This window comes from Rhododendron vialii, chromosome 11a (genome assembly GCF_030253575.1).
Source record: "Rhododendron vialii isolate Sample 1 chromosome 11a, ASM3025357v1".
NCBI lineage: Eukaryota > Viridiplantae > Streptophyta > Magnoliopsida > Ericales > Ericaceae > Rhododendron > Rhododendron vialii.
Window position 1 is genome coordinate 31,389,493 of NC_080567.1, and position 27,360 is coordinate 31,416,852.

A 27,360-nucleotide genomic window follows, 5' to 3' on the forward strand; every position below is an offset into this window, starting at 1 on the left:
AGTTTCTGATAAATACAAACACCTCCCCTAAAGTTTATGAATGGTTGTGCCCCTTGATTCTCTTGTGTTTTACATGCTTCTTGGCAGCAACCAATTACTCTTTGCCACTTTGAATTGAAAGCATGATTACTACACACGATTCTCTTGTGTTTTACATGCTTCTTGGCAGTATCGAATTACTTTTGGCCGCATCGAATTGCACTTGGCCGCTACAAATTGCTCTTGGCCGCATTAAATTGCACTTGGCCGCTACGAATTGCGGCCAAGTGCAATTTGTAGCGGCCAAGAGCAATTCGTAGCGGCCAAGTGCAATTAGATGCGGCCAAGAGTAATTTGTAGCGGCCAAGTGCAATTCGACGCGGCCAAGAGTAATTACCAATTCTTTTTGAAGCTGTTTGGCTACATGTTATTGCCAATTAAGCAAAAAACAAGCAACAATAACTGACAAGAAATTCTGATTAATAGATTTATAGTTTTGTCGCCACAATTCCGTATAGATTTATAGATACTCAGCATCTGGAATTCCATCAACGTGACTACAACGACCTAGAAATTATGATTCGTGTGTACTTTAGGTTTATGCCCAACCTCATTTACTGTCCATTTGGCGGAATCAGAGAGAAAAGAAAAGAAATTGTTGTGCTTTGATTAAGAAAAGAAGAGAAATTGTAATGCGTTGATTTATTAATACCAGTTAAAGATGTTGGGATGCTAGTCATTTTTGTGATGTTCATATCGATGCGTTTGTTACACCAGAAGACCGAAAACATTTTAAAAGCAAATAGACGTATAAACGATGCTAATGCTAGTGTTGTTAGTTCTATGGTTGATGCGGATATCAGATGCGTAAAGACGAATTCTTTCTTGGCCAAAGAAGTTGGTGGTCTATTGAATATTGTGTTAACACAGTAGGACTGCCAGAATTTTATCAGTCCATGAATAACGAACCTGATTGAAAAAAGGTGATACACAAACCGTCTTATCCCGTGTCTTATCAATCAGAAGAATTGGATGAGGATCATCGGCTAGCAAAATTTTTGTTGGAAAGATGGAAGATCTAAGCTAGATTATGGTTGCTTTGGTGACATGGTATGTCATACCACATACCGAACAAATAAATATAACACAATCTTGCTCCTTTTTTAGGTATGCAGTATGCTCGTGCCTTCCCCTTGAATGAGATTACTGATACATTTACTTTGTAGTTTGAGACTTTTTTGAGACAATGGGTTACAAAGCGCCGAAGATTAGTTTCACTGATCAAAGTTAATGGCAATGCTATCAAAAAGATGTTTCCTAATACCTATCATCGTCTTTGTTCATGGCATATCTTGAAATATGCAACTCAAAGGCTCAGGGCCTATACTCAAATCCAGAGTTCATGGGTTTGTTTTTAAGGTGCTTGAATGATTCTGAAACAGAAGTAGAAGTTGAACCGACTTGCGCTGCAACTGTCAGAAACTTCCGTCTTGCTAAGAATAGACGGCTTAGGATGATCTATGGGTTTGAAGAAAAAATGTTGTCTGCCTTCAGTATGGATATTCTCACTTGCCGCGTAATATCCGCTCAACTTACTAAAAGTATGGACAATGTTCTTCGTAATATGTCTTGTAGAACTATGAACTTCACAGAAATGGTCCGTCATTATGAAGAACAATGTGAGAAAATGAGATTAGCAGCAGAAACGTAAGAAGATTAGCAATGCAAGCAGAGTATGCCGCAAATTCGTGCTGAAGGCATAAACTGTTGATGCAGGCAGCTAAAGTCTACAAGATAAAAATTTACGATTTAATTCCCAATGAGGGGGGCTTTTAATCGTAATAACTGAAGTAGTATTGGAATCGCGAATGGGAAGGTCAAGGGCTCCAGCCACCAGGTTATCTATATACCCATTTGCTTCTGTGTGAATCGCGATCCTAGGTACAATGGCATTTGATTCCAAACTACTGTGATTGGATTTAGATTTGAAATTTTTTTTGAAAAATAGTAGGGGTAATAAGTGGAAAGAGATAGAGAGAGAAATATTGAAAGTATGGGAAATCTGTGGGGTATTTTTTGAAAAATGTTTTTTGAAAAGCAAAGAGAATAAGGCAGATCTAAACTTACCAAATAGGGAAGTGAAACTGTATCCACATTTCTAGTCAACTACTCTATCCGTCCGGATTTAAGAGCATCTCCAGTCTTGACCCATTTTAAGACTCAAATTTAAAAATGGGGCAAAAACCACAAAAATCTCTCTCCAATCTTTGACCCAAACGCTTCCCCATTTTGGGTTTTACCCATTTTTTTGCCCAAATCTGAGACAACTTTTGTCTTGACCCATTTCTCCAACGGCTACTTAGAGAGAGAGAAAGAGGGAGATGTGTAAAATTTGGGTTTGATGGTTGGAGATGTATCTACCCAAAATGAGTTTTTACCCAAAATTTGACTCAAATTTGAGGAAAAATATGGGTGAAGGCTGGAGATGCTCTAATAGTCCTTTTTTGGAGTTCGTGCTATTTTTTAATCGATTATATCTTCCAATTTATAATATTTTATGTGATTTCAAAAATATTGAATTATAGAACTAATCGAGATCTATCAAACAAGATCTATATTTTATATGAAATTCAATACGGATTTAAAGATATAACCCGTTTTTTTAGCCGGTTAGAATAGAACTAGGGACAAATAAATCCGGACGGAGGGAATACGATTTTGTCATATGAGATATGTGAGCATAAAGCGTTTATAATCAGTGAATGCAAACCAACCAGAGAAGGAAATCAAATAGAATGAAAAATGTTAAAGAACTATGCTAAAGCTTGTATCTGAAACTGTACATCATATAGGCAGGGGGTAAGATGGCCCGGCGGGATTGATCTTCCAGTAATTAGTCGAGGTGTGCGTAAGTTGACCCGGACATGTTATCGGAAATAAAATTCCGGGTAGGAGGATATAAATGAACATGATCAGCACCGCCTTCGTTAGACATGAATCTTGTGATGACACCCATCTGATAAAACCTGCCCCTTTCCCCCCAATCCACCCACTCTGATATTGCATGTAATGCCCATCTTAATGGTCCAGACCTTCAATAACCAAAGTCTCAGTTTAACTGGAACATGCATTGATAGTACTAATGGTACTGTTTGAATCCCCTCCGGTAACTTATCCTTAGGGCTCTCTAGTACTACTACAAACTGGACTGAATGGTTCTTTCCATGGTAGAAAGATGGAGGCTCACCTGCAGCTATTTCTTCTTCATTGAAAAAAAGAGCGGCATGGCCACCTTTCTGATAGAGAAATCCGACATGCGAATTTGGGTTTTCGGATCTCATGTTGACATCATACTTGAGGTTAGAGTCTTGGTTGTTGGCAGAATGCGGGTTTCTAACGGTAAAATTCTCGACATAGAACTTGGGACTCCTGGGTTTCAGAGCAAGGTATAAAATGGCGACGATTATGATGAGAAAGATCGCGGCAATGACTAAGATGAAGAAGAGCCACATGCACAAATAAGCGACCGGTGTTTCGCAGCACACAAAGTAAGTAGGGGTAATTCTTTCGGTGGTCGAAGATGAATTTCTGGAGGGTAGAGTGCGGTATATTTGATCCGCGGGTAGTTGGACAATGTGCATTTCTTGTTGCAGTGTTGCTGGTGGATTTGTGGAATATTGCTGGGTATCATCACCTTGTATCTCATGATCTATGCGTTGTACAGTACTATCATCAAGCTCTTCGATCTGAGAGAGAGATTTCACCATTGCATCCCGATTTTCCCTGGGAAGTGTCGATGGTGGATATGCAGAATGTTGAGTGTCACCATTTGTTTCATGTTGTTTTGGATGTTCTGGCTCTATTTCTTCCATGAGAAGGTGAGGAAGAATGCACACACGAGAGAGAGAGAGAGAGAGAGAGAGAGAGAGCCGAGTGATCTTCACAATAACCGGGTGTATAGATACTAATATTAGATGGTAATACTTGGTCAAATGGTATATATGTGGATATTTGAGAATGTACGCTCGGGGGTATCCTAGAACTACTTAACAAGTAAGCGGTCAACTTTGGTTACTCTAAAGTTACATTATTCGCATGTCCGTGCTTAAGCAGGAGCGCAACGAGTGTTTGAAAGCGTCTTTAAATGACCAGTGTTGTTTTGGATGTTTTGGCTTTATTTCTTCCATGAGAGAGAGAGAGAGAGAGAGAGAGAGAGAGAGAGAGAGACCAGTGATCTTCAAAATCACCGGGTGTAAAGATGCTAATATTAGATGGTAGTACTTGATCAAATGGATATATGTTGATATTTGAGAATGTGCACTCGGGGGCCGGGGGTACATCCCAGTAGTACTTGGTCAGTTTTGGTTACTCTTGAAGTCATACAATTTGCCCATGCATGCATGAGAGGGAGCGCAAGTACAAGCGTAACAGCGTCTTTGAAAAATTCTCAAGCTACTAAAATTTGCAAGAGCTAGAATTGAAAGTGCAAGCGCAGAGCAAGAATTGAGAGTAGGAGTGGAGTCTATTCTCAAGAATTATGTGGCTTAAGGTTGCTCTTCGTTTTGTCATTTGGTAACCCAAGTAGAAATCAACAAAATTAATTTGATTACTCAATATATATAGCATCTTTTTCCCCTGTAACTGGTTAGCTACATTTTCCAGAAGCAAAGGTCTGAGAGAATCACACTTTCTAGATCAAAATCAATATCTCTCAAAAGCGAAACACAGGTCATTACCAAGAACGAACAATTTATAGAAGGCCAGCCCAAAAGATTAATGAACTATTGATCCACATGTATCCGACGATGAAAATTTGATTGCAAGTTTGAATTGTTCAAAAGCCACAAACCAGCTTAAATTAGATGATGCATTGCAATTAAGTTCAACAATAAGTATAGGACCACACAAACACTTACACTCACAATAGGGATGGCTCCACACACACTGCACAAACACTTACACACACTCACAATAGGGGGTGGGAACCCCCCACTATTTTGAGTGTGCAAGTGTTTGTGTGTGGTGATATCATTGTTGTTAAGTGCGTGCAGATGATAAGTAACTAGAATGACCCCTACTCTTACAAATCTGTTACCGTATTTCTGTAGGCAAGTCCCATCTTATGCTACATGTCCATGTGCATACCTCAGATGTTAATATAATTCATTCATGTAACATGTGTATAGATGCTCCTGAGACATTACCATGTGGTGCAGCAACGGCCAACTCCCTTCTCAACAACACAATCGACCGATACCGTATAGGCCCCCCACATGACTGTGTGGTTGAGAAGGGGTTGGGACACAACGTGCCGGTGCAAAGGACCACTGAATAATTACAACAGCTCCCATTTTAACAACCTTCTAAGAGCTAATCATCAGGTGGGAGGGGAAAAGAAAATTACATCAAGCGACTTGAATCACTGTATAACTCATGGTTCCAAATGGTTAGCATAATTAACAAGCGCAAAATTATATGCATCACAATCTCAAAGTGATGTTTGGAAGATAAGCACATTAATTGCTTATCATGGAGACTATTGCAAGGATACCTATTGATACAAACTAAAACTAATTACAGATTGACATATTAAACATGGTATCATACCTGACGTTCCTATGGGAGCCTCTCGAATGTATGTTTATACATGATGATGATAGCATAGTAACCATAGTGAACATATTAAATCTCAATCGTGCCGAAGCTAACAATTTCATTGGTCATCTTCGGGGATCGGCTTCTTTTTTATCTGCTTCACTCGGAGTTTCTTCTTGACAAACTAGTTTCTCCGACATCACAAGCGGAAGGGCGATAGACCCATGGTTCTGTTCCATTCAATACAAGGGTAAATTGAAGAGGAAGAAAGTTGATAACTAGCATATGGTCGAAAAATCATCTAGCATTAACTGACACAGTTAAACAAGCTTACCACTGTCTGTGAATTCAAAGATGAACCATCATGAGGTGGCACCATTGATGAGACTGAGGGCCGGTGAAACAGCAAGTGCGCTATAGACCGATCGATAGGATTTGTATCAGTTTCCATGTCCATAAATCTACTGTACCTGAAAAGAATCATGTTATTAGGCAAAACTTAGAGAAGGATAAATGAAGGACACATGATATTCACTTATTGGTGAAAAGAACTAAACAGAAACTGAACTGTATGCAACCAAAGCAAATTCCATGATATAATCTCACCCACAATTACGACCTTCCCAATACAATTATTATTTATTAGGCAAAACTTAGAGAAGGATAAATGAGAGTCATTTTAATCTGATTTCCTTTTCAGGAAGGTGATGGTGGGATCTCGTTATCATGTTTCCCTACTCAGTCTTACTCTTATCTTATATGATTACCTCTTTTGGTAAAACTGGCATCACATCTAATCATTTACCAGTAGTCCCCATGTTAGTCCAACCTTACATGCCCTATGTTGGTGCATGCATATAACACGTTCCCATCTGAAGATGAATATCCAAATTACAATACTTAAAGTTTTACCTACTTTCATGGTGTAACGCTAGAAATAACTGTGATATTTTGTACTGGCATATTAAGCCAGAAACCAGTTGTGTGACCTGGATCAGATTGAAAACTAAACTTATTCAACCTTTATTTGTCGGGGGTTACTCAATGTCAGTTTAAGTAGTTCAAGTTAGTAGTCTCATGCAAGAAAAGGTGCAGAACTTCTCGAGCCCATGGGATTACATAGGCATGATACAAGAAGAATAACAAGAGCTTGTCAGCACGACAATTTGTCTGATAAAACATACTCCATCACATCAAGAGCAAAAACAGGCCGTGATTGCTTACTTATTTGTTTCTTCAGCCATAAATGCTCCACTGGCATCTCTATCATCTATGCTGCCACCTTTTAAACTTGCATTGCGATTTCTTTGTTCGGCGCTCCTAGCCAAGCGGTACAGACTGTCCCTTATTTGCAATTTTGTTCTTGTATCCAGCTGACATAAAGCAGGTTCAGGTCATTCAATTTCCAGAAATAGAACACAACCATAGAATTAACATAAATAATGCAGTACTACTGTCAGCGTGACCATTGTAGTATACAGGGACCCTCTGAACAGAACACACACAAAGCACGTGCTCCTACATTTTTACCAGACTAGCACATCTCAAAACTTGGATGATTGCATTAGTAACAATTTGTTGTTGAAAATCATTGTACCTGTTCTACAACTTGTTGAAGCTGACGAAAACAAGATGCTTCCAGTGAGATATCATCCAAACCAGAGCTCCTGCAAGAGCTTTCCTGTACATTGCAAGAATCTAAATCTGCTGGACTTCTTTCAACTTCATTGTGATTTTCACGAGCATTATGCAAATGATGGACTTGCTTTGGGACTGAAATTGGATCACATGATGCAGTCTGAACCGTCATATCCACATCCTTTGTCTTGCTTCTAAATGAGGAATGAAATCCTTGTCTGCATTGCAGTTTCTCCTTCTTGACATCTGCTGTCATGGAAGGAGACTCAAATGAACGATCATGAGCGCTCCCCATAGATTGTACTCGATTGGATGCATAAGATGATCCCTTTGGAGAAGGAGAGGTGAGACCATTACTCATTGAACTGACTGGTTTTTGTTTTGTAGGATGCATGTAATCCAAATGCACGTAAGGAATATGGGTCTGCAAGTAACCAAAGTAATCAGGCCGTATGTTTTTCTTTTGTTTCTGAATGTCTGGAGACGTGTAAACTTGATGAGGCAAGTTATCAGAAGGAAGCTTCGTGCCATTAAACTGTAGATTTCCAGTATGCTGTGACGAAACACCATTTTCTAACCATCGGTCCTTTCTCTTTCCTTCAGATTGCTTACGGTGCTTTGCCTGCTTCTTCTGAAAATTGATCTGCCATGTAACACATTTAAACAGTTATATGGGGTAAACTGCTGTGCTGCCCCTTGAAAAAATTTCAAGTAAACAAATTAGGAACACTTTACTTGGAAGACTTTAATCAAATGACATATCGTACAGAAATCAAGTGAAATGAATGCACAAGGACTTGGAAGATTAAACCCAATGGGCCATTGGTGTTCACGAGTTCCGAAGAACAAATCAAATGAACCACAAAACGCTACGAATGTAGGCATGGACAACATGTCATGTTATTTTTTACACAAAGAATGATGTTAAAAAAAAGGTGCAAACACGGGGCCACCCTTTACTCCAAAAGCATGATAATAGATTCTATTTTATCCATCAGAAGTTTTTAAGCATATGTACTTGTCATTCCAAGTTACGATATTCATTAACATACCATCCTAATGTTCTCTCTTCTAGGGCGGTTAATGGTCGAAATGCTTAAATGAATTGTGCCATAGTCAATACCAGCCGAATAATACAAACCCTAGCACACTTTTAACTAGTAAGGCCAAGACACACATGGTCAGATGTCTGTTGATATAGTGACTAGAGAATTTAAGCTGATGAAAATGTAAAACAGAAAATTACAAGGTATTTGGAACTACACTAGTTTCCTTCTGACCTGCTCTTTAGGTGCAAACCCATACTTGCTTTCAGAAACTGCACTAGATCCATTCATGACGGTGAAGTGACCAAGAGCATCAGGCTCACCACCTTTCGATGCCCGGAAACTAGATTTGCAGCTGATAGATGCACTGTCCATGTTGGAACTGTTGACTGAAGAACTTGCATTGTTCAGTTTAGATGGTCCATGTTGTTCTGGTAAGTTTTTAAATGGAATTGATTCGAGACAAGAAAACTCGGCCTCTGACTTTAACATATCCTCTGATCCTTCAACAGTTTGTCCTGATGAAAACCAACTCAAGTCATCTTCATTGCCAACGCTCCCAAGCCCAAATGTCGAATCACAACTTCTGCCAAAATTATTAAATGTATATTACACAACCAGAGGGAACAAAAAAAATGGAGGTATCAAATGAAGGGAGAACAAGAAATACCTAAACATCCTGTCAACATCCTCAAAGTTTCCAATATCGGGCCATTCATTGTCAAAAAAACTGAGATCATTGTCACTTTGAGAAATGTCACCAAGAGGATACTGAGGATAGGAGTTACTATCATCCGCAGCACCCCTCTCACCAATGATAGTATCGACAGGACAAAAATCAGTACCAATTGTATCATCTAAGCCTGCTGCTTCTTTGTTCAAGTTGCTATCACATGGAGCTGAAAACACTCCTTCAGGGGTAAGAGACCATGAATCCTTTCCCAACATGTTCTTCAGGGGTTTACACACTCCTTCCCCCTTGCCCTGAGTAATGTACTTTGCAGTACACCAGTCACCAGCATTAATTGAATCGCCAATCACTTCACGTCGAGCTTTCTTACAGCCATCACCCAGAAATGAAGGTTCATTCTTGTGGTCGTTACCAGGGTGAGGTACTATATGATCACCAGTCTGATCAAATTCATCCCAAACATTATCGTCAAGCTGTAACAAAAGTTGCAGAATTTTAGTGGAAACAATTGTAGGGTTAAGTAAACACCATAAAATGCGTACAACAATATTAACGCAAGAAGCTAACTACGTAAAACTATGAGAAGTAAAAAATGATGACAGTTCATGCCAAACAACAAAGACAAAGGATACATTACTGGTTTGATGTTCTAGTTATGAAGGCTGCAAGTATAATCATTGTTGCTGATCAAAAAAGAAAAACAAAGTATACGTTGTCAACCAAAAAAAGGAACCGGTTAATGTGACCTTTCACCGTCGTCTAGAATTCGTTAAGCACAGGCATCCTATCAGTCCTGTAGGAAAAAAACTAATACAATATTTACAAAGCGCTGCTTATGACCTAGATTGCTAGATGACTAATTCTCCATATTAATTCATGCAGTGTTGATAATGATGATATGGGTGCTTCTAATTATGTAAGTTAAATTAGTCTAAACTGTTAAAATATAATCCGGGTATATTATTCTTATACTTTATTCATCATCCTTCAAAACAAATCCAAAGATCCCTGTTGACATATACCCCTCCCTCTGCTGAGTTCCTCCCAAATCATGCCACAGGATAAAGATAGAGAATCTATTTTGCTTTTCCAATAGAGCGATGGCCTAAGTCAGAAGTCCAGCATCTGGAAGCGAGAGCAAAAGCATGACAGCAATAGTTTCCAAACCAAACCAAACCGAGCCTTGTGTCCTATTTTACCATTGAGCTGTGTCTAGAGCTACCTCTTCACTTACATTTAGTAAGCCCAAGTCCTTCTATATCACGATATCCAAAGTCAGTTTAGGTCTTTCTCTTCCCCAAGCCTGGCTATCCACTACTATCATGTCACTCTTCTTGACTACTATGTCTACAGGCCTATGGTAAATGTCTAAACCACATTTATCTATTTTCTCTCAACTTATTCTGTATAGGTACAACTCCTACCATCTCACGAATAGTTTCATTTCTAATTCTATCACTCCTAGTCTTACGACTCTTACCACACATCCACCTCAACATCCTCATTTCAGCTACACTCATCTTACTCATTTGTTGCTTCTTGATAGGCCAATACTCCATCCTATAAAGTATTGCTGGTCGGATAGCAGTTCTGTAAAATTTCCCTTTCAATTTGTTAGGTATCCTTTGGACGCTTATAAAGAAAAAATCATAGACCTTTGGAGCATTTACATGATGTATAATGCATAGATTGAAGGGAATGCTTTAGACTCTAGACTGAAAGAAGTAAGTAACGCCTTGATGCCTAAATTGAATAAAGTAACCAAGACTCCCATGAGTTCTGCAATTCAGTTCTCGAATTACCAAAACTCAACATGAGAATTTTCTGTGCATCCATTACCGACTAAATTGAATAAAGAATAGCGTTTTTTGAGAGGGTATGTTGCCCACTCTAAATGAATTATGTGACTAGGGCATGACTTGCTTGCTTGGCTGTTTTTCTGTTCCTAGCCCCTTGCTTTCTGCTGTATGCAGTATGCAATTTCAAAGACAGAAGAAACAAGAACTATCAGTTGCTAAGATGAGTCTAAAGCATTAACACATGACAAGAATTCAGATTTTCATCACCGTGTATGAGAAAATACCGCAAAATATCCAGTAAGATCAGAAGAGTTAGCAGATTTCAAATAGAAAGAGAGAGATTCCTACCTCATACATACACAAGTCGGACATTCCTCCAATTTGCTTTATCCAGCACTTAAAGCACATGCACTTGCCTGATGAGAAGTCATATTTAAAACACAAATACTCCCTTCGCCTCCATTGGTGAAGCAATAAAGCAACAAGAAAACTAAAGCAATTAGAAAAGAATAGCGATAATATTTTCTCTAGTTATCAATTTCTACCAACCCAACTCTACACCCCGCAAAACCCCACCCCATCCCACCCCCTTCCTTACGGCCTCATTCAGCTGCTGACAAAACAAACAAACATAAGTTTTAAAATTCCAATTTTCTCAAAATATGAAACTAACATACTCAAGTTATCCAAACAATCAATCATGCTCAGTCCATTATCTAGTGAAGCTTTCAGTTTCTTCCAATCCCCCAAAATAGGAATGAATACTCAAATCAAGGTTCCTATTCTTTCCCTGTGCTTTCCCAGCAGCCAAACAAAGCAAAAATGAAATCAATACCACAGCTTCAGCTGCTTCACCCAAAAATAGGAGCAGAAAACAACATGCTGGAGCATCTCCAGCCCTTACTCTTTTAATTTACTCTCAGAATCAAATTCTCAGTGAGAGCCGTCTAAACTTACTCCAACTCATACCAGATTGAGTTTTGCTCAAATTTCTATCCAAAACAGACTCGAATTTTAACTCAAAACTTTAAATGGTCGTTTTATCTGTATAATTTACAACTATGCCATTAATGAATCTTTTACTCAAAATTGTGCTTAGATTTGGGTTTTTCCATTGGAGTGCTTCATACCAAATGGAGCTTATACTAAAAAATTTACTAAAATTTGAGAAATAGTTACTCATAGTAGGGGCTGGAGATGCTCTAAACGCAGCAAAAACAAATCAATCCGAGCTTTTAGCTAAAAAAAAGCCAGAGGTCCCAAGCAGCCAGGCAAAGCAAAAATGAAATCAAAATCACGACTTCACCATAAAAGTACAAGAAAGAAACATGTCATACTACTAAACGCAGTAAAAAATCAATCAATCAGGGTTTTTTAGCTGAAATTAAAAAAAAATCAACATTTCCTCCAAGATCTCGCCGAAGAACTCACCTGAAAATCAACACGCCGTCGCAGAACCAACAAAGCAGCTGAAATTCGAGGAATTCAGATCGAAAAACTTCAATTGAGAACCCTAATTCGGACGCCTGGAGAGGAGAGAGAGAGAGGAGGAGGGAGAAAAATCGCGGGGGTTCCAGAGAGAGTTGGGGGGGGGGGGGCGATGGGATTTGGGCAAAAAGAGTTCTAACGAATAATTTACCAATTTTTTTAAAAGTCAGAAAAAAGGAGGAGGTCACCCGCAGCGCGCCACGTGGCGAGAAGATGGCGGGTGGAGAGAGAAGGCATCGTGAATTCGTGGACGAGAGAAGAGGAAGGGATACGATCAGTTCCGCCGACGTGATTGGTCCACGTGCGCTTCGGCGCTCCCGATGCCCGACGCGTGTCGCGGCGGGGCCCGCCCCGACCGAACTCTCTCAGTGGTGGAGTGCGCACGTGGTGGAGATTAGTGACAGTTGTGTGTTTTGGGTTTCGTTTTCGTGGGGGGTTTAGCGTTAAAATATGTTTTAGTGCAGTGGTTAGAGATAAGTACTCTCTTAATTTAATCAGTAAAGGACAGTAAACCTGCGCCACCTGTGTGGAGGAAAAATTAGAAAACAAAAGTTTACGAGCACAAACTAAGACATAAACACTCACACACATTCATAATAGGAGTGGGCCCCCCACATACTCAATAGAGGTGGGATCCATACGCACTGGAGGTGTGCAGTGTGTGTGTGGGACCCACCCCCTATTGTGAGCGTGTGTAAGTGTTTGTGTGTAATTGTAGCATTGTTGATTAGAAAATACTCTAGTTGGTCGATTGGTACTAACAATTATTTGATTTGGTTTAATAAGCTAGTTGGCTTCTCTTTTTGGTCTTTATTCTTATTCATTTTTTTCATTTATTAGTTTCGCGTCAATTTTTTGTGAGTTATTGGTTTGTCTCGTCGAGAGAAAACGGAAATGTGATTAAAACTTCCTATAATATTTTGAATAAAGAAAAAAATAAGCAAAAAAGAAAGAGGTTATTTACTTTTTTTATTTTTTTCGTCGAGGTGAACCAATAATCTATAAAAATTTGACGTGAAACTAATAAATGTGAAAAAGATTAAACAAAGACGAAAAATAATTTGTAAATGACTTATTTAACCTAAATTAGACTTGAGTGACTTTGAGTATAGTGTTGATCTGTTTCTATATATGTTTGATGGTGGTTGTAATTCTTGAACTCTTATACTTTTTGTTTTCTCTTATATTGTATCTGAACCTTTGTTATTAATTCCGAATTACCCAAAAAAAAGTTTCTGCGGTTTAGAGGCAGAAAATCGTAGTGTTGTTGTACTACACAATTTGAATTTAATTACAATTAACAAATGTTTGACTCTTGGGGTTTGGCCATAAGAAAATAATTTTTTATGAATTTTTTAGTCCTATTGTGGATGACCTGTCTTTAACCGAACTGAGAAGGCGATTAGTTTAAATGTGTGTAAGCTGACCTCGACACCCTTGACCGTTGGAAAAAAAAACAAAACAAAAGGTACACTAATACAGTAATAACTTAAGTTTTGGTACCTGTTGGTCGGGTGGATCTTGGCTGCTCATTGCAGCAGTGGTTGTTATCATTAGACACAACACTCCATTTCTTTACCGTGTCCTACAAATCTACAATAGTGTAAGGGTCATCATTTAGCCCGAAGACCCGTGACCCGTTTGAAGTCCACTCGGTTCATCGGGCTATTGCCTGGCCCAAGCCCGTCCAATGGGCGGGCTAGCCCAACTAGAAGTTTTCATGGGCTGGGCTTGGGCCTACGAATTTTGTACTCAGCCCACCCGTCAGCCCTGTCTGTGAGTCCTCCCACAAGCCCGCCCGCGATACCTGTACGATAGCCCAAAAATCAGTGGCCTTGGGAGTATATCCATTCCTTCCTTATGCTGTTGAAGACTAAGCATATGCAACTTTACTGCAAGTCATTCCCATTCAAATGTTTCAAGGCAAAAAAGAAGAAAAAAAAGAAGAAGAATGTTTGAATGTTTTTTATTTATTATTTAATCGTTGTCCTTTTCTGCTCAGGGACAACAATTTAGGGGCGTAGTATTTACCAAAAAAAATTAAGGGTGTAGTTTTTTCACGCAAACTTTTTAAGTTTCATTTTTTCCACCATTCTTTTCAAAATTTGTGCAGCCCTGCCTGTGAGCCCGCTAGAACTTTGGCCCGCTAGTCCAGCAATTGGGCTAGCCCGTGGGCGGGCTTGGGTTTCACCTTAAGAAACACAACCCGGCTCGCAAGAAAGAAAAAGCTCGCTCAGCCAAGCGCACAGACGGTTTTGGGTAATGATTTGGCGGCCCGGCCCGGCCCGTTAATGACCCTTACAAGAGTGCTTGAGGCTTGAGAGTAATAATCAACGACCAAAACGATTGTTCGAAACAAAAACACAGGATTTGCATTATACTACCAATTCATGTATGTACGAGTGCGGAAGTGCCTAAGCCACAGAAATGACTCATAACCATGGAGATCGATCGGCATGGATTTAGCAAAGCCGAAGACAACAGACATGATCGACTTAGTTTGAGCAGTGATATGTAATGAATATATGAGGTACAGTATTCGAAGAAAAATATGAATACATATACTCTTAACAATTAATTAACGCCGATGAAAACCCCTTTCAAGTGCTTCAAGGTTAATCACCGGTTAATTCCACGAACAATCTATATTCATAAGTTCGATTTTCAAGTCTCTTTAAGATAATTGAGTTGTGCACATAATATATTCCATTTTTCATACGAATGAAATGAGAAAGTGAAGAACAAAGAGACGTAGTACATTTGAACAAAAAGATGCCGGCTGTGAGTGAAGTTTGCTTTTCTATTCTATATTAAGTTTATAAACACAGGTTCGTTCCAGATTCTCTCAATAAGTACTTAAAAAATAAGAACTTATTTTCAAGCTTAAAAATAATAGGCTTACGAAAATAAATTTTCAAATTTTTTTTTGGCAGGGTTTGATAGATCTCATTATCAAATAAGATTCATATTGCATATTTTTTGTTTATTTTAGTAAGCTTATTATTTTTAAGCTTGAAAATTACAAAAATATTTATTTTTTAAAGGGAAAGGCGGAACACCACGGCCCGTTCTAGAACTACATATAAGTACTTATTTGCAATTTTCAAGCTCAAAATAATGAGCTTACTAAAATATAAAAATATGTAATATCTATGGATCTTGTTTGAAAGATCTCAATAAGATCTTTTAAATGATGCAAAAAAAATTAAAAAATTATTTTCGTAAACCCATTATTTTTAAGCTTGAAAATTACAAATAAGTATTCCCTTCGTCCCACTATGTTGTGCCCTTATTCTTTTTTGGGATGTCCCAAAATAATAAGCTTGTTTCAAAACTTTCTGATTTTGAATGTCCATATTACCATTTTACCTTTCATTTCTCTTTCTCAAATTCAAATTTTGAACTTGATTTGAAAGAAAAGTGGTGCAAATTAGATTTGTCTCCATTTTCTCAATGACAAGACAAGAAAAGTTAACAAAAAGTCAAAAGTTACAAAGGGAAAAAATGAAAAAATTGACACAGTCAATATAATTAAGATCTTTTCTTAAAATTACGTGAAAATCAAAATAGACACAATAAATTAAAATTAGGAAAATATTTAAAATTATAAATTACAAATAAATATTTTTTAAGAAAATTTCTGAAACGGACTTATGAAGTGGAAACATGACAGCTTTTTGAAATTTTGCCCAATATATGGGTTCAAAGACCATTTTCCAGTGGTACATGTCATTAATACACGAAACTTTAGTAAAATGTACTTCTATTACTGCACTAGTATCAATTTGCGGGTGAGTGCGCTCCAGACACCCCTAGTAAACAGCTGGCATCGCCACTTGCTCTGATAACACTGAGATAGGGAGATGAACCATCCGCTGGAGAAATTTTTCAGTGCCGAGTGGGCACGGCCACGTGGTGTCGAATACGCATTTTAGCCGTCCAAACGTATTTTAAACAGTCTAAATTTGTTTGGACTTGAAGGGGTGTTTTGATAATTTTATACTAAAAAACTATCCAAACAGATTTGAACCATTCAAAATACTTTTTAAACTGCCGAAAATCGTGCTCAGCACCCTGTGGCCCGTGCCCACCCGGCACTGAAAAACTTCTCCATCCGCTGGTACTAGTAATCAATTTGCACACTACGCACAACGCACGGATCTCCCGTATGTCTACGTTGACAGCACACGACTGTGTCTCATGATTTTTCCCAATAATAAAAAGACCAATCAGGGTAGGACAACTTGACCACCCTCTCTCTTTAAGGAGCCGGCCAGTGTGTCACAAATTATAAGAGTATTTTTTCTTTGAAAATTGATTTCTACACTTCCTTTTTCACTACATACGTTTTTTTTTTTTTTTTGTCTTTATTCATATAAATTTACTTTTTCACCCTTACATAAATTCACTTTTTCATACATTAAGGGACAATAGAGTAAATTCACACCAAATAAAGACAAAAAAGAAGTGTATATGGTAAAAAGTGGAGTGTAGAAGTTATTTTTTCTCACTATATTGTTTTATAAACAATTAAACATAAACGAACTTATTTATTTATTTTTTGTCTCTACAAACAAGCAAATGAACTTAAGAATTGATCGTACGTCATTTGGATCATCTCCAATGACAGAATTGTTCACTTTTTTAAAGATAACATCATATGGGTTAAAAATTACGTCGACCAAATATCATTTAGTATGATTTCGGAACACATTCATCTCGAGATAAGTTGGACAAAATAGGTTTCGATTCAACTTGCAATTCTTTATAATTTGAAAATAAATACGCTCCAAATGATACCAAACGGTGTCCGATCAGCAAATTTTAAAATAGAACAATTTCAGATGATTGTTGAGCAGTAATGCTACACGCACAGCAACTGTGCACAGATTTTGTGCACAGATTTTTTGTGGGGCCCACTACGGGTCCCACACAAATAATCCGAGCCGTTCATTAAATGTAAAACATTTTTTTAAGGCCCCCCGCAAAAAATCAGCTCAATCGGATACTCATAGATGCCTGATTCAATCATTTAACTTTTCATTCGAATCTCAGGATAATGAAAAGTTAAATGATTGAATCAAACACTTATAGATATCAGATTGAGCTGATTTTTGGTGGGGGACCTTGAAAAAATGTTTTACATTTAATGAACGGCTTGGATTATTTGTGTGGGACCCGTAGTGAGCCCCACAAAAAATCTGTGCACAGTTGCTGTGCGTGTAGCATTACTGATTATTGAGAGAGGTATAGAGGAGAGAAGGCCCAAAAGGTAATTGGATTGGGCCCTTGGAATCCATTTGGTCGAGATCAAATCCATTTAGGCATTTACTGAACTCGGGTCCTATTCAATTTTCAGCCGCCAGCAGGGGGTGCGCACTGATCCCACCCGCGCGCCACAGCAACACCGCCACAGCATCGTCTCTTCACAGGTAGTTACGGTACACGCGAGACAATACGCACCCTTTTATATTTCCTCTTTTTAACTAAATAACAGAAACGCGTTCAGTATCAACCAATCACATTTCTTCACACCTGCTTCTCTTCGATCCCACACCTAGGGCTTCCACCCAATCAAACCATCACTCGCTGTACACATCCCGTCGGAATTCGAGATGGAATTCACCTGATCTAGAGAGAGAGAGAGAGAGAGAGAGAGAGAGAGAGAAGAATGGCGGAGGAAGGATCGGAGGGGCTGAGGACGGAGAACGGGGGGAGGCTGTCGTCGATGGATTCGGTGGAGTCACGGCGGTGGGTGTTTCAGGACGAGGACGACGAGTATGAGGCGGAGGACGAGGACGACGACGAGGATTCGACGCCGCGGATGGAGGTGGATTCGGACGACGACGATAATGCCGAGCAGAGACTGGTTCGGACCGGGCCGCGGATCGATTCGTTCGATGTGGAAGCGCTCGAGGTCCCCGGAGCGCATAGGAACGACTACGAGGTGCTTTAATGGAGCTTTTTTTGTTTTTTTTTGTTTTTTTACTAATTTTGCTTCGGTTTAGCTTAATTTACTGTGCTTTAGCGTTTAGCTCTATTTTTTACGTGGATTTAGTTCAGTGTCTTTGATTGCAAAATGTTATGTTGTGTTGGGCTTGTGAAGCCTGATTCCATTCAAGTTGCGGTCCGCTGACTATTCGGGTTCTGGTCAGGTCGGGGAGGTACTGGGCAGTGCCCATGGCGGTGGCTTGGGCTAGCGCCCATGAAACCTAGATAGTTGTATTACGGTAATTGGTGATGTAAACGCTAGACGGCTAGAGTATAAATGCTTATTACACGGAGTTTATGTAACTTTCTACTCTTCGTCATTTGATACGTGGAAAAACTGGTGTGCGCCGTGGACAAATACACAGTTGGGCGACCACGTAAAAACTTTGTGTGTCTTGCGTTCTTTGTTTCGTTTCTTGACTTTTCTTTACGTGTTGTGTTGTTAGTTTGGCCGATTTCTCAACAATGCGCCGTATCGATAGTATGTTTTGGTGCGGTTTGATTGTTGCAAGAAAGTAAGAAATGAGGAAAAATGTAAGTGCCGGAGCATTTCCAATGGTTGGATAGCTCATGAATGAATGGTCTATTCCTGTAATTCAACAATGGGTTGTGTCAAATTGCTAAATATATATAAGTAATGTTGTGACGAGCTATGTGGGCTCAATGATGGAAGGGATAGAGAGAAGTGGTATTCCTAAACTTGAGCTATTGTGAAACCTTGCGTATGTGGTGCACAATGGCAATAGCTTAATTAGCAAGCCTTTTTAGATTACTTGGCATTACTTAGCCAAGGGGGAGATTTTTTTTTTCTTGCTTCAGGCCAAAAGTACCAGAGTGTACCTGAACCGAAATGAACCTATAACATGTCTGTTCCAATAGAGAAAATGGGGCTTTATGCTGGTTTGTGGTTCCCCAGTTCAGCTAATCCAGCCTTTTACTTGGCTTACGCCCTTATTTAGTAAAGAGAGCAAGTGAGGCGGGCTAAGATTCGTTGGAAGTAATGTAAGAGATTTGATGTTGCACCATCTTCGCACTCTCGTATTTTAAGGAAATGCTCCATTTCAACAGGGAGACTTCGAATCTATTAATGAAGTTGGCTAACATTGATCAATGGGGTGACCATCAGTGACCATCCCTGCCAAAGCTAGTCGTTGCAGATGTACATGCTCTTTCCTCACAGGAAGAAGTTATTTTTGTCTTCTAGATTATTTGGTAGCTATAACTTGGACCACTAAAATTTCATATGCGGATGTCCGAGCAAAAAGATGAGCCTAGAAGGTATGGTCATTTGTAGACTTTCTCATCTATCAAGTACGCTGCTTGTTGCTTCTGTTGCTCCCTGTTCATCCTATAATTGTTTTACATCCTATAATTGTTTTATTTGCGTATTTTCTTCATTCTGTATGGTTCTGTTGAATCACCCAACTAGGCATGCTAACAGATAAATGTAATGGGACATCTAATCTGGGAACAAAGTAGCATGTGTGGTTTTTGATCCTAGACTATTAATGCAGGATATCAATGTGGGAAGGAGAATCATACTGGCTTTTCAGACACTTGGGATTGTTTTTGGTGACGTTGGAACAAGTCCATTGTATACATTCAGTGTGATGTTTAGCAAGGCCCCTGTCAATGGAACAGAAGATGTTATTGGAGCATTGTCTCTGGTCTTATACACGTTAATTTTGATCCCACTGGTTAAGTATGTCTTTATCGTTTTGTGGGCCAATGATGATGGTGAAGGTATGCTGGTTTGATGAAGCGAAGCTTTCCCTTTTATGTGTCTTTCAACTGATTCATGTCCATAGTTATCTTCTACATTTGCTTTCTCTCTGTGGTGCATGTGAACAAGTACTTTCTTGTTTCTAATTATTGCAGGTGGTACGTTTGCTTTGTACTCATTAATTTGTCGGCACGCTAAGGTCAGTCTTCTCCCAAACCAACTACCTTCTGATGCACGTATTTCGAGCTTCAGACTAAAGGTGCCATCTCCAGAACTTGAGCGGTCGCTAAAAATAAAGGAGCGACTTGAAACATCTCTGACAATGAAAAAATTGCTCCTGATGTTAGTGCTTGCTGGTACTTCTATGGTGATAGCGGACGGGGTTGTTACACCAGCAATGTCAGGTTATATATTAATGGTGTTCCCTTCTTGTTTTGTTGTATGCTGCTGGAGGATCTGGCAATAAATCATAAAACTGTTCGGAAAAAGGAGAAAGGGAAAAACAAAGTTGTTCCACTTGTTTCCCTTTTTCGCCTATTGCTTTGTCAGTTGTGTGCTAGCTTCATTTGGCAATGAGCAAACAATGGCTTTCAAGTTCCCTTGCAATGGGGGGCAGGAGCCTTAATATCTGGACACGTGTTGGCCTCATCTTTTGAAGTGATGTTGTCGTTCAACTTATTATTTCTTTTACTTGATGCAGTGATGTCCGCTGTTGGTGGTTTGAAAGTTGGAGTATCTGCGATTGAGCAAGGTGACATGATATATTGATTAACTAAGTGAATCTACGACAACTCCAGTTTATTTTTTAGTTGTTGGCTTAGTTTACTTTTGTTGCTTATTATATAGTCAGCACATCAGGACATTAATATTTAAAGTCTGAAATGTTGGCATTCTTAATTCTGTTGAAGTGTTGATAATGTTTACCAATCATGGGCTTCTGATGCAAAGGACAAATAAGAGATTGTTAAAGTTAGCATTAGGTTGACTTAAGCATTTAAAGCTTAATTTGCCATAAGTGTGTGTTTGTACAATCCACGAGAACTTGTATATTATTCAAATGGAATTACATGTGGTCTGCCATTATTCCTTGCTCCTGATTCTAGATTTTGGAACTTCTAAACTCTTGCTTTTGAGTTTAAACTTGACTATCACATTCTAGGAAACTTTGGTGGCTTGCGCATCTGATTCTTGGTTTAGGTGATTAGGTACTGATTGCCTTCCTATATTAACTCTCCTTTTGTTCTGTTTTGTACTAATAATTTACTCAATAAAAAAACCAAACAAAACCAGGACATGCCTTGATCATAAGTTCTAGTGTAATTGGAACTTGATAACTAAACGAGATTGAGGATTTGAAGCCTAGCATCTATCATGCTGTTATTGCAGTTGAAAGGGGTTTACAACCTAGGGCGCAGGCTGTTGTTTTTCCATCTTCTGACACATGTTTAAGATACTAATGTGTCTTTCAGCTGTGATGCTTTTTGTGTGTGCTAGTGTTAGGTTCCTAGGTATCTATGACATTGTATCACGTCACATGTAATGATATTAACCAGCTTTCTTTATTCCATTTTATTTTGTTCGCAGATCAAGTGGTGATGATTTCGGTAGCATTTCTTGTGATTTTGTTCAGTTTGCAGAGGTATGGAACGAGCAAAGTTGGGCTTTTAGTTGGTCCTGCTTTATTCATATGGTTTTGTTCTCTTGGGGCCATGGGCATCTACAACCTTGTAACATATGACAGTAGCGTCTTGAAGGCATTTAACCCTGTTCACATCTATTACTTTTTCAAGAGGAACTCAACTAAGGCTTGGTATGCACTTGGGGGGTGTCTTCTGTGTGCTACAGGTAAACAAGGATTCTGGAAATTCAGATCTTATGGATCTGGAAACTTATTCTTTTGTGGATTTATGGGGAAATGGGGATAACTTTAGATTTGGGCTTTCCTTTGGCTGAACCTAGATGTCTCCTTGTTTATATTGTTCTTCTTGTATGTCATATTGATTTAGTCTTGTTCTTTTTTACATCTTGTTTTTCTAAATTATGGGGGCAACACATGGAAGTTGCACTGTTGAACAAGTTTTGATCAAGTCTTGCTTATTAATTGGAGTTTCTCTTTGATATTTCTGGATCTACAAAAGCCGTCTATAGAACACAGACACCTCTCACTTCATCCATCTATTTTCCAGGGTAGTTGAATCTGACTCATAGTCACATACATGTCAAATGCATTTCTAAGTTCAGATAAAACAATTAGGTGACAAACACTAGTCTTTTGGAAGTAGTGTGGAATCTATGGATTCATGGAGGTTGGACAAAATGGCTCTCTGGGGACCAGGGTGTACAGGTTTGAGATGTGGTGCTTGTGGTGAATTACAGTGTGGTCTGTAGAGTGAAGAACGGTACTTGGTGTCTGATGTGTAAGCTTGATAGCAAAACATGATGGCAACGAGTTTGGTTTTGCTTCGCTGCTATTCTGCTCTCAACGTTGGTAAATGGTTCCCCAACTATTTAGTGAATGAGAATTTCCACCTGTACTGTTACTTCATCGCCTTTCAGGTTGTTGAATTTATAACCTTTATCATGGGCTACTCTCTCAATATCTTAACCAAAGATGCCTGTCAAAAAGCAAGAAAAGAGCAATTTGTTAACCAGTGATAAGTATGTCAACCTGCAAACACCAAACACTATTTCCATCAATAAGTGCAGAAGAAAACTGAAAGTCAAAAAATTTAGACGAGCAAATTAGGGGGAAATAAATGGGTGTGTTTTAGGAACATATGAAAAAACAAGATTTTGAGATAGCAGGAGCAAGAAAAATAATTCATAAGCCAACCCTAACCCTACTAAATTGAGATACGAGGCTTAGTTTGGTTTGGTTAGTTAAAATCAATTTTTTCCTTATTGGTCTCTGCTAATATTTGTCATGGTTTTCGTTTACGACAGTATGTACTTCTGTGACTGAGTCTGCCTTCCTTAATTTGGTGCATGGCACATCCCATTTCTTCACTGTAGTTTTGAAATTACACTTTTTCCTTTCTCTTTTCTTGTTCTCATGGATGATTCTAATTCAGGTTCAGAGGCAATGTTTGCAGATCTCTGCTACTTTTCTGTGAGATATGTTCAGGTAAAGCAGATCAGCTTTATGATATGTTACATCTGACATATGATAATGACAGTTACGGAAACCTAAGAGTTCTTTTCTCCATCACTGCTCTGCTGTTGTCCGATTAGTTAATGAGAAAACAATATTCGTTGTTCGCAGCTTACCTTTGTGTTCCTTGTACTTCCTTGCCTCCTGTTGGGATATCTGGGTCAAGCTGCATACGTTATGGACAATTATAGTGATACAACACAAATATTCTTTTCTTCTGTTCCAGGTCAGCTTCATCCTTTATCTCTTCCAATTTGGAAGGTCTTGCATTTTTTCCCCTTCACTTTGGGATATGTTATTTGTTTGGAAGACCTATATGTATGTAGTAGTCATGCATTTTTCTTTGGAAGGCGCAGCTCTCCATCAGTCTTCTACATTTTGGGAAGTTGCCTTTTCAATTGGTATGTTGTATTTGAAATTTTGAATGCATTTTAGTAAACTGGACATTCTATCTGCAGGTGGTGTATTCTGGCTAGTCTTCCTCATTGCTAATATTGCGGCCTTAATTGCAAGTAGGACAATGACAACGGCAACATTTTCTTGTATTAAGCAATCAACAGCACTTGGTTGTTTCCCTCGCCTTAAAATCATTCATACATCTCGGAAATTCATGGGTCAGATTTATATACCAGTCATAAACTGGTTTCTGCTGGTATTTGCCATAGTGTTTGTCTGCTGTATTTCAGGCATTGATGAGATGGGAAATGCTTATGGTACTACTTATTCTCTTCTGCGTACGAGTTCCAGTTTATTCTGGTGTTCAATTTCCTACAATTAACTTTATTTGTATATTTGTGTTCATTCTAAATTGTCCTTGGGAACTAAACTACATGGAGAACAACTGGAAATTATTTGGGTCTGGAGAAATGCTTATGCATGTACTGAAATATAGCTTGCTTACAGCAAGTAGCAATCTTTTTCGTTGAAGGAAGTTCATTTGTGCTTGAAGTATATATGCAGGTATATGTGTGTCAACATTGCGGGGTGTGTGTGTGTGTGTGTGTAATACAATAAGAAAGCTACAACAATGCTACAAAGATGCCTCAATCCTCACGGCCAATAGGAAGTAATTATTTCAATGGCATAAATGGGGACAAGAAATGGCACTGAATCTTCTGACCATGCATATCTTAAATCCCTGAGTATACCTTGATCAGATTGATATTGGTCGGCTAAAATAGGACATCATTTATGTTTATCGAAAAGTCACTCCATACGAAGCACATACACGGACATAACATATGGTATATGACGTTCATATCCCTTGAAAAAGTTGGAACTCCTCATAGCCTCATAGGGACAAACAAAAAGTGTTTTTATGTATGTTAGATGTTTAAGTGATGAATATGTGGGTCCCCAAGTGTCTGAAGCGTGTCCCGTTCTTAATATCAATATGACACATTTAAACTAGTATCTGACATGGACATTCCCCTTTCCCTGGTTCTTAGGCTTCAACAGGACCAATATGTCCCTTACATCGTTAAGCACTGGAACCCTTTGTGCAACAGAGAGTCATCCATTGCAATAAGTTGCTTGTTCGGTGCATCAGTACTTTTAGTTTTCAATTTTTTGTCTTTGTTATTTGTTTAAGTGCCTTATATGACTTAAAAAGTTTATACTGGCTATAAATCTCTCTCTCTCTCACTCTCTGTACAATAAATTTCGTCTCTTCCCAGAGACATTTCTGCAATTTTCTTATTTGGTGTCGATTCTTCTTCACAGGCATTGCTGAGCTTGGAGTCATGATGATGACTACTATCTTAGTAACCCTTGTTATGCTTCTTATATGGCAGATAAACATCATTATTGTGCTGAGTTTTGTTGTTATTTTCTTGGGGATGGAATTGGTATTCTTCTCGTCAGTTTTATGGAGTGTGGGAGATGGAAGTTGGATCATATTGGTTTTTGCCATAGTTCTGTTTCTGATAATGTACATCTGGAATTATGGAAGCAAGCTTAAGTATGAAACCGAAGTCAAGAAAAAGTTGTCGATGGATTTGATGCGGGAACTGGGTTGTAATCTTGGAACTATTAGAGCTCCTGGCATTGGCTTGCTGTACAATGAGCTAGTGAAGGGCGTGCCTGCAATATTTGGACATTTTTTGACCACTCTTCCAGCTATCCATTCAATGATCATTTTTGTATGCATCAAGTATGTTCCTGTTCCTGTAGTGCCTCAGAGCGAAAGATTCCTGTTCCGGCGTGTCTGCCCGAAAAACTACCACATATTTCGTTGCATTGCCAGGTGAATATTATCAGTGTCTGCAACTCTAATACTGTTTCTCTAATAGATCTGGAGTTTTTGAGATCCACTGTCCTAAACCTTCTATAAGTACTGAGCCCATGATACACGAGCTTATCCTCTTGGGGTCGTATTCATAGGACAGCAAATAGTCTTGAAATCGAAGTGATGAACTTCATCCATGCATGCTTGACCCCAGTTCATCATAGAAGATACTTTTCTGTAATGCATGTGCATGTGTGCTTAATAATGGGCATAGGGCAGTGTGTCTCTATAAATTCGTTTCTATTCCTAGTTTGGCTTGTCTAAACTACCAGGCTTTTGGCCTTTTTAGCACCAATATTTGCTTGTCTGCCTTCTCTATTTCAGCCAAAAAGCCACCTCAGACAGTCATAGCCCAAACAGCTCGGTTAAAAGTCGCATAAAAAAGCTCCACTTCTTTCTCAATAAAGTCAAGAAACCAGAAAGGTCAACTTTAGGCATCCCAAACAACTTGGCTTTTTAAGCAAAGAGCGAAATAGTAAAAGTAAGCCCATTTTCTTGGACATCATCCCTAAGCACAATTAGTTGAAAGGGAATTCATGCACGTGGACATGATCCATGTATGATGGATACCACAAACAACTAGTCTTTATGGCAGTTGCTGCAGCACTGTGTGTTATACAGACAACTATTTATAAATATTTTCTCCTTTTAGTCAGATACTTGCACCTTGCAAATCAAAACCCACACTATACTAACAGGTACGGTTACAAGGATGTTCGCAAAGAGAGTCACCAGACGTTTGAGCAGCTGTTGATTGAGAGCCTTGAAAAATTCATCCGGAGAGAAGCCCAGGAACGCTCTCTGGAGAGTGATGGAGATGAAGACTCGGATTCAGAAGATGAGCAATCTATCTCCAGAGTTCTTGTAGCTCCGAACGGTAGTGTGTATTCACTTGGTGTCCCCCTCCTGGACGAATACATAAAAAACACTGGCCAACCCATCTCAAAAGCAAGCACTTCTGGTGAAGTGAAGCCAGAAGAGCCTCCCACAGACCCCACAATGTCCGATCCAGAGCATAGTCTTGAAAAAGAACTTTCTTTCATTAGGAAGGCCAAGGAATCGGGAGTTGTTTATCTTCTCGGTCATGGGGATATTAGGGCAAGGAAGGATTCCTGGTTCATTAAGAAACTGGTCATAAATTACTTTTACGCTTTCTTGAGAAAGAACTGCAGGAGGGGGGTTGCAAATTTGAGCGTTCCCCACTCGCAGCTGATACAGGTGGGTATGACTTATATGGTTTGATTTTGTTGCCGACCTTAGAGAAACTTGATTTACGTTTGACAGAAGGTTTGACTGAAGCGATTGAGTTCCAGAGGGGCCATGGTTGACCCGCATGTCCTCAATTTAGGCAACTGGTTGCAAATGCTCCTCACTGCTTGTTTCTGTGATTACACATATGCCCATTTTTGGACCTCCTCGCAGCCCTGGTGGTAGGAAAATTTTGTAGTTTTATCACCTTGGTCATCTTCCACGCAGTGATTCTTACAATCTTGAGGCCTTGGGCATTCGGTTGTGTATTACACCATGTCGATGATATCTGAATGCAATTTTCATAATGTGTTTCTAGCTCCAGTTTTGTCCTCTTGCTCTCAACGCAACGGCAGAATTGGCTTTCAACAAGGTCATGCATTCAACTGTAGAGGCATCAAAAGTTTGGACTTGCTAAGCGTCCAATGTTCATATACTATCTGCGAATGATTAAGGAATGTTATTTTTATTTATTTATTTTGCTTGAATTGAATGAGTTGCGAATTGGTGCTTCATATTGCTTCAGTTGTATGATTTCAACGCTCTCCCATGTGTCCGTTATATTGCATATCTTCGAATAGTTGAATGTAGGTTTTCACAATTGCCAAATTTGCGCTATCGGGTTGCTGTATGTGTTGGTATTTTTTGACTATTTAACACTACTACTGAGATGTTCTGTATCGAAAATTGCAAAGAAAGTGAAGATCCTTAATGTTTTTAGAAA

General features: G+C 39.0%; 3 protein-coding genes across 4 annotated transcripts; 1 reads left to right on the forward strand and 2 right to left on the reverse strand.

Annotated features, from left to right (window-relative positions):
• Nucleotides 1-2,966: 2,966 nt before the first annotated feature.
• LOC131307108 (NDR1/HIN1-like protein 13) lies at nucleotides 2,967-3,851 on the reverse strand. The gene has a single exon (XM_058333521.1). It carries the CDS (start codon nucleotides 3,849-3,851, stop codon nucleotides 2,967-2,969), a length of 885 nt encoding a protein of 294 aa, XP_058189504.1.
• Nucleotides 3,852-5,379: 1,528 nt separating this feature from the next.
• Nucleotides 5,380-12,378, reverse strand: LOC131308886 (protein LNK1-like). 2 transcript variants are annotated; one of them, XM_058335930.1, is made up of 8 exons: nucleotides 12,180-12,378; nucleotides 11,097-11,164; nucleotides 8,929-9,422; nucleotides 8,493-8,844; nucleotides 7,172-7,855; nucleotides 6,799-6,947; nucleotides 5,909-6,044; nucleotides 5,380-5,804 (listed from the first exon to the last, which is right to left on the reverse strand). In XM_058335930.1, the coding sequence occupies exons 2-8, from the start codon at nucleotides 11,154-11,156 to the stop codon at nucleotides 5,700-5,702; spliced, it is 1,980 nt and encodes a 659-aa protein (XP_058191913.1). In that variant the 5' UTR covers nucleotides 11,157-11,164; nucleotides 12,180-12,378; the 3' UTR covers nucleotides 5,380-5,699. The 2 variants fall into 2 exon arrangements, with proteins under 2 accessions (XP_058191913.1, XP_058191914.1); XM_058335931.1 differs by having other exon boundaries at nucleotides 11,097-11,205; nucleotides 12,180-12,289.
• Nucleotides 12,379-17,653: 5,275 nt separating this feature from the next.
• On the forward strand, nucleotides 17,654-27,245 carry LOC131308888 (potassium transporter 7-like). Its single transcript, XM_058335933.1, has 10 exons — nucleotides 17,654-18,183; nucleotides 19,742-19,970; nucleotides 20,106-20,354; nucleotides 20,651-20,701; nucleotides 21,535-21,795; nucleotides 23,022-23,074; nucleotides 23,213-23,327; nucleotides 23,560-23,814; nucleotides 24,824-25,346; nucleotides 26,087-27,245. Exons 1-10 carry the CDS (start codon nucleotides 17,908-17,910, stop codon nucleotides 26,628-26,630), a joined length of 2,556 nt encoding a protein of 851 aa, XP_058191916.1. The 5' UTR covers nucleotides 17,654-17,907; the 3' UTR covers nucleotides 26,631-27,245.
• The last annotated feature ends 115 nt before the right edge of the window (nucleotides 27,246-27,360 follow it).

Excerpts from the sequence above, each read along its gene's own strand:
- LOC131307108 (XM_058333521.1), bottom strand. The coding sequence starts at position 3,851 with ATGGAAGAAATAGAGCCAGAACATCCAAAACAACATGAAACAAATGGT.
- LOC131308886 (XM_058335930.1), bottom strand. The coding sequence starts at position 11,156 with ATGTGCTTTAAGTGCTGGATAAAGCAAATTGGAGGAATGTCCGACTTG. Across the intron at positions 7,856-8,492 it reads GGTTTGCACCTAAAGAGCAG|ATCAATTTTCAGAAGAAGCA; the intron begins GTCAGAAGGAAA and ends GTTACATGGCAG. Across the intron at positions 6,948-7,171 it reads TTCAACAAGTTGTAGAACAG|CTGGATACAAGAACAAAATT; the intron begins GTACAATGATTT and ends GCTTTATGTCAG.
- LOC131308888 (XM_058335933.1), top strand. The coding sequence starts at position 17,908 with ATGGCGGAGGAAGGATCGGAGGGGCTGAGGACGGAGAACGGGGGGAGG. Across the intron at positions 21,796-23,021 it reads GTGTCTTCTGTGTGCTACAG|GTTCAGAGGCAATGTTTGCA; the intron begins GTAAACAAGGAT and ends ATTCTAATTCAG. Across the intron at positions 23,328-23,559 it reads ATTCTTTTCTTCTGTTCCAG|GTGGTGTATTCTGGCTAGTC; the intron begins GTCAGCTTCATC and ends TTCTATCTGCAG.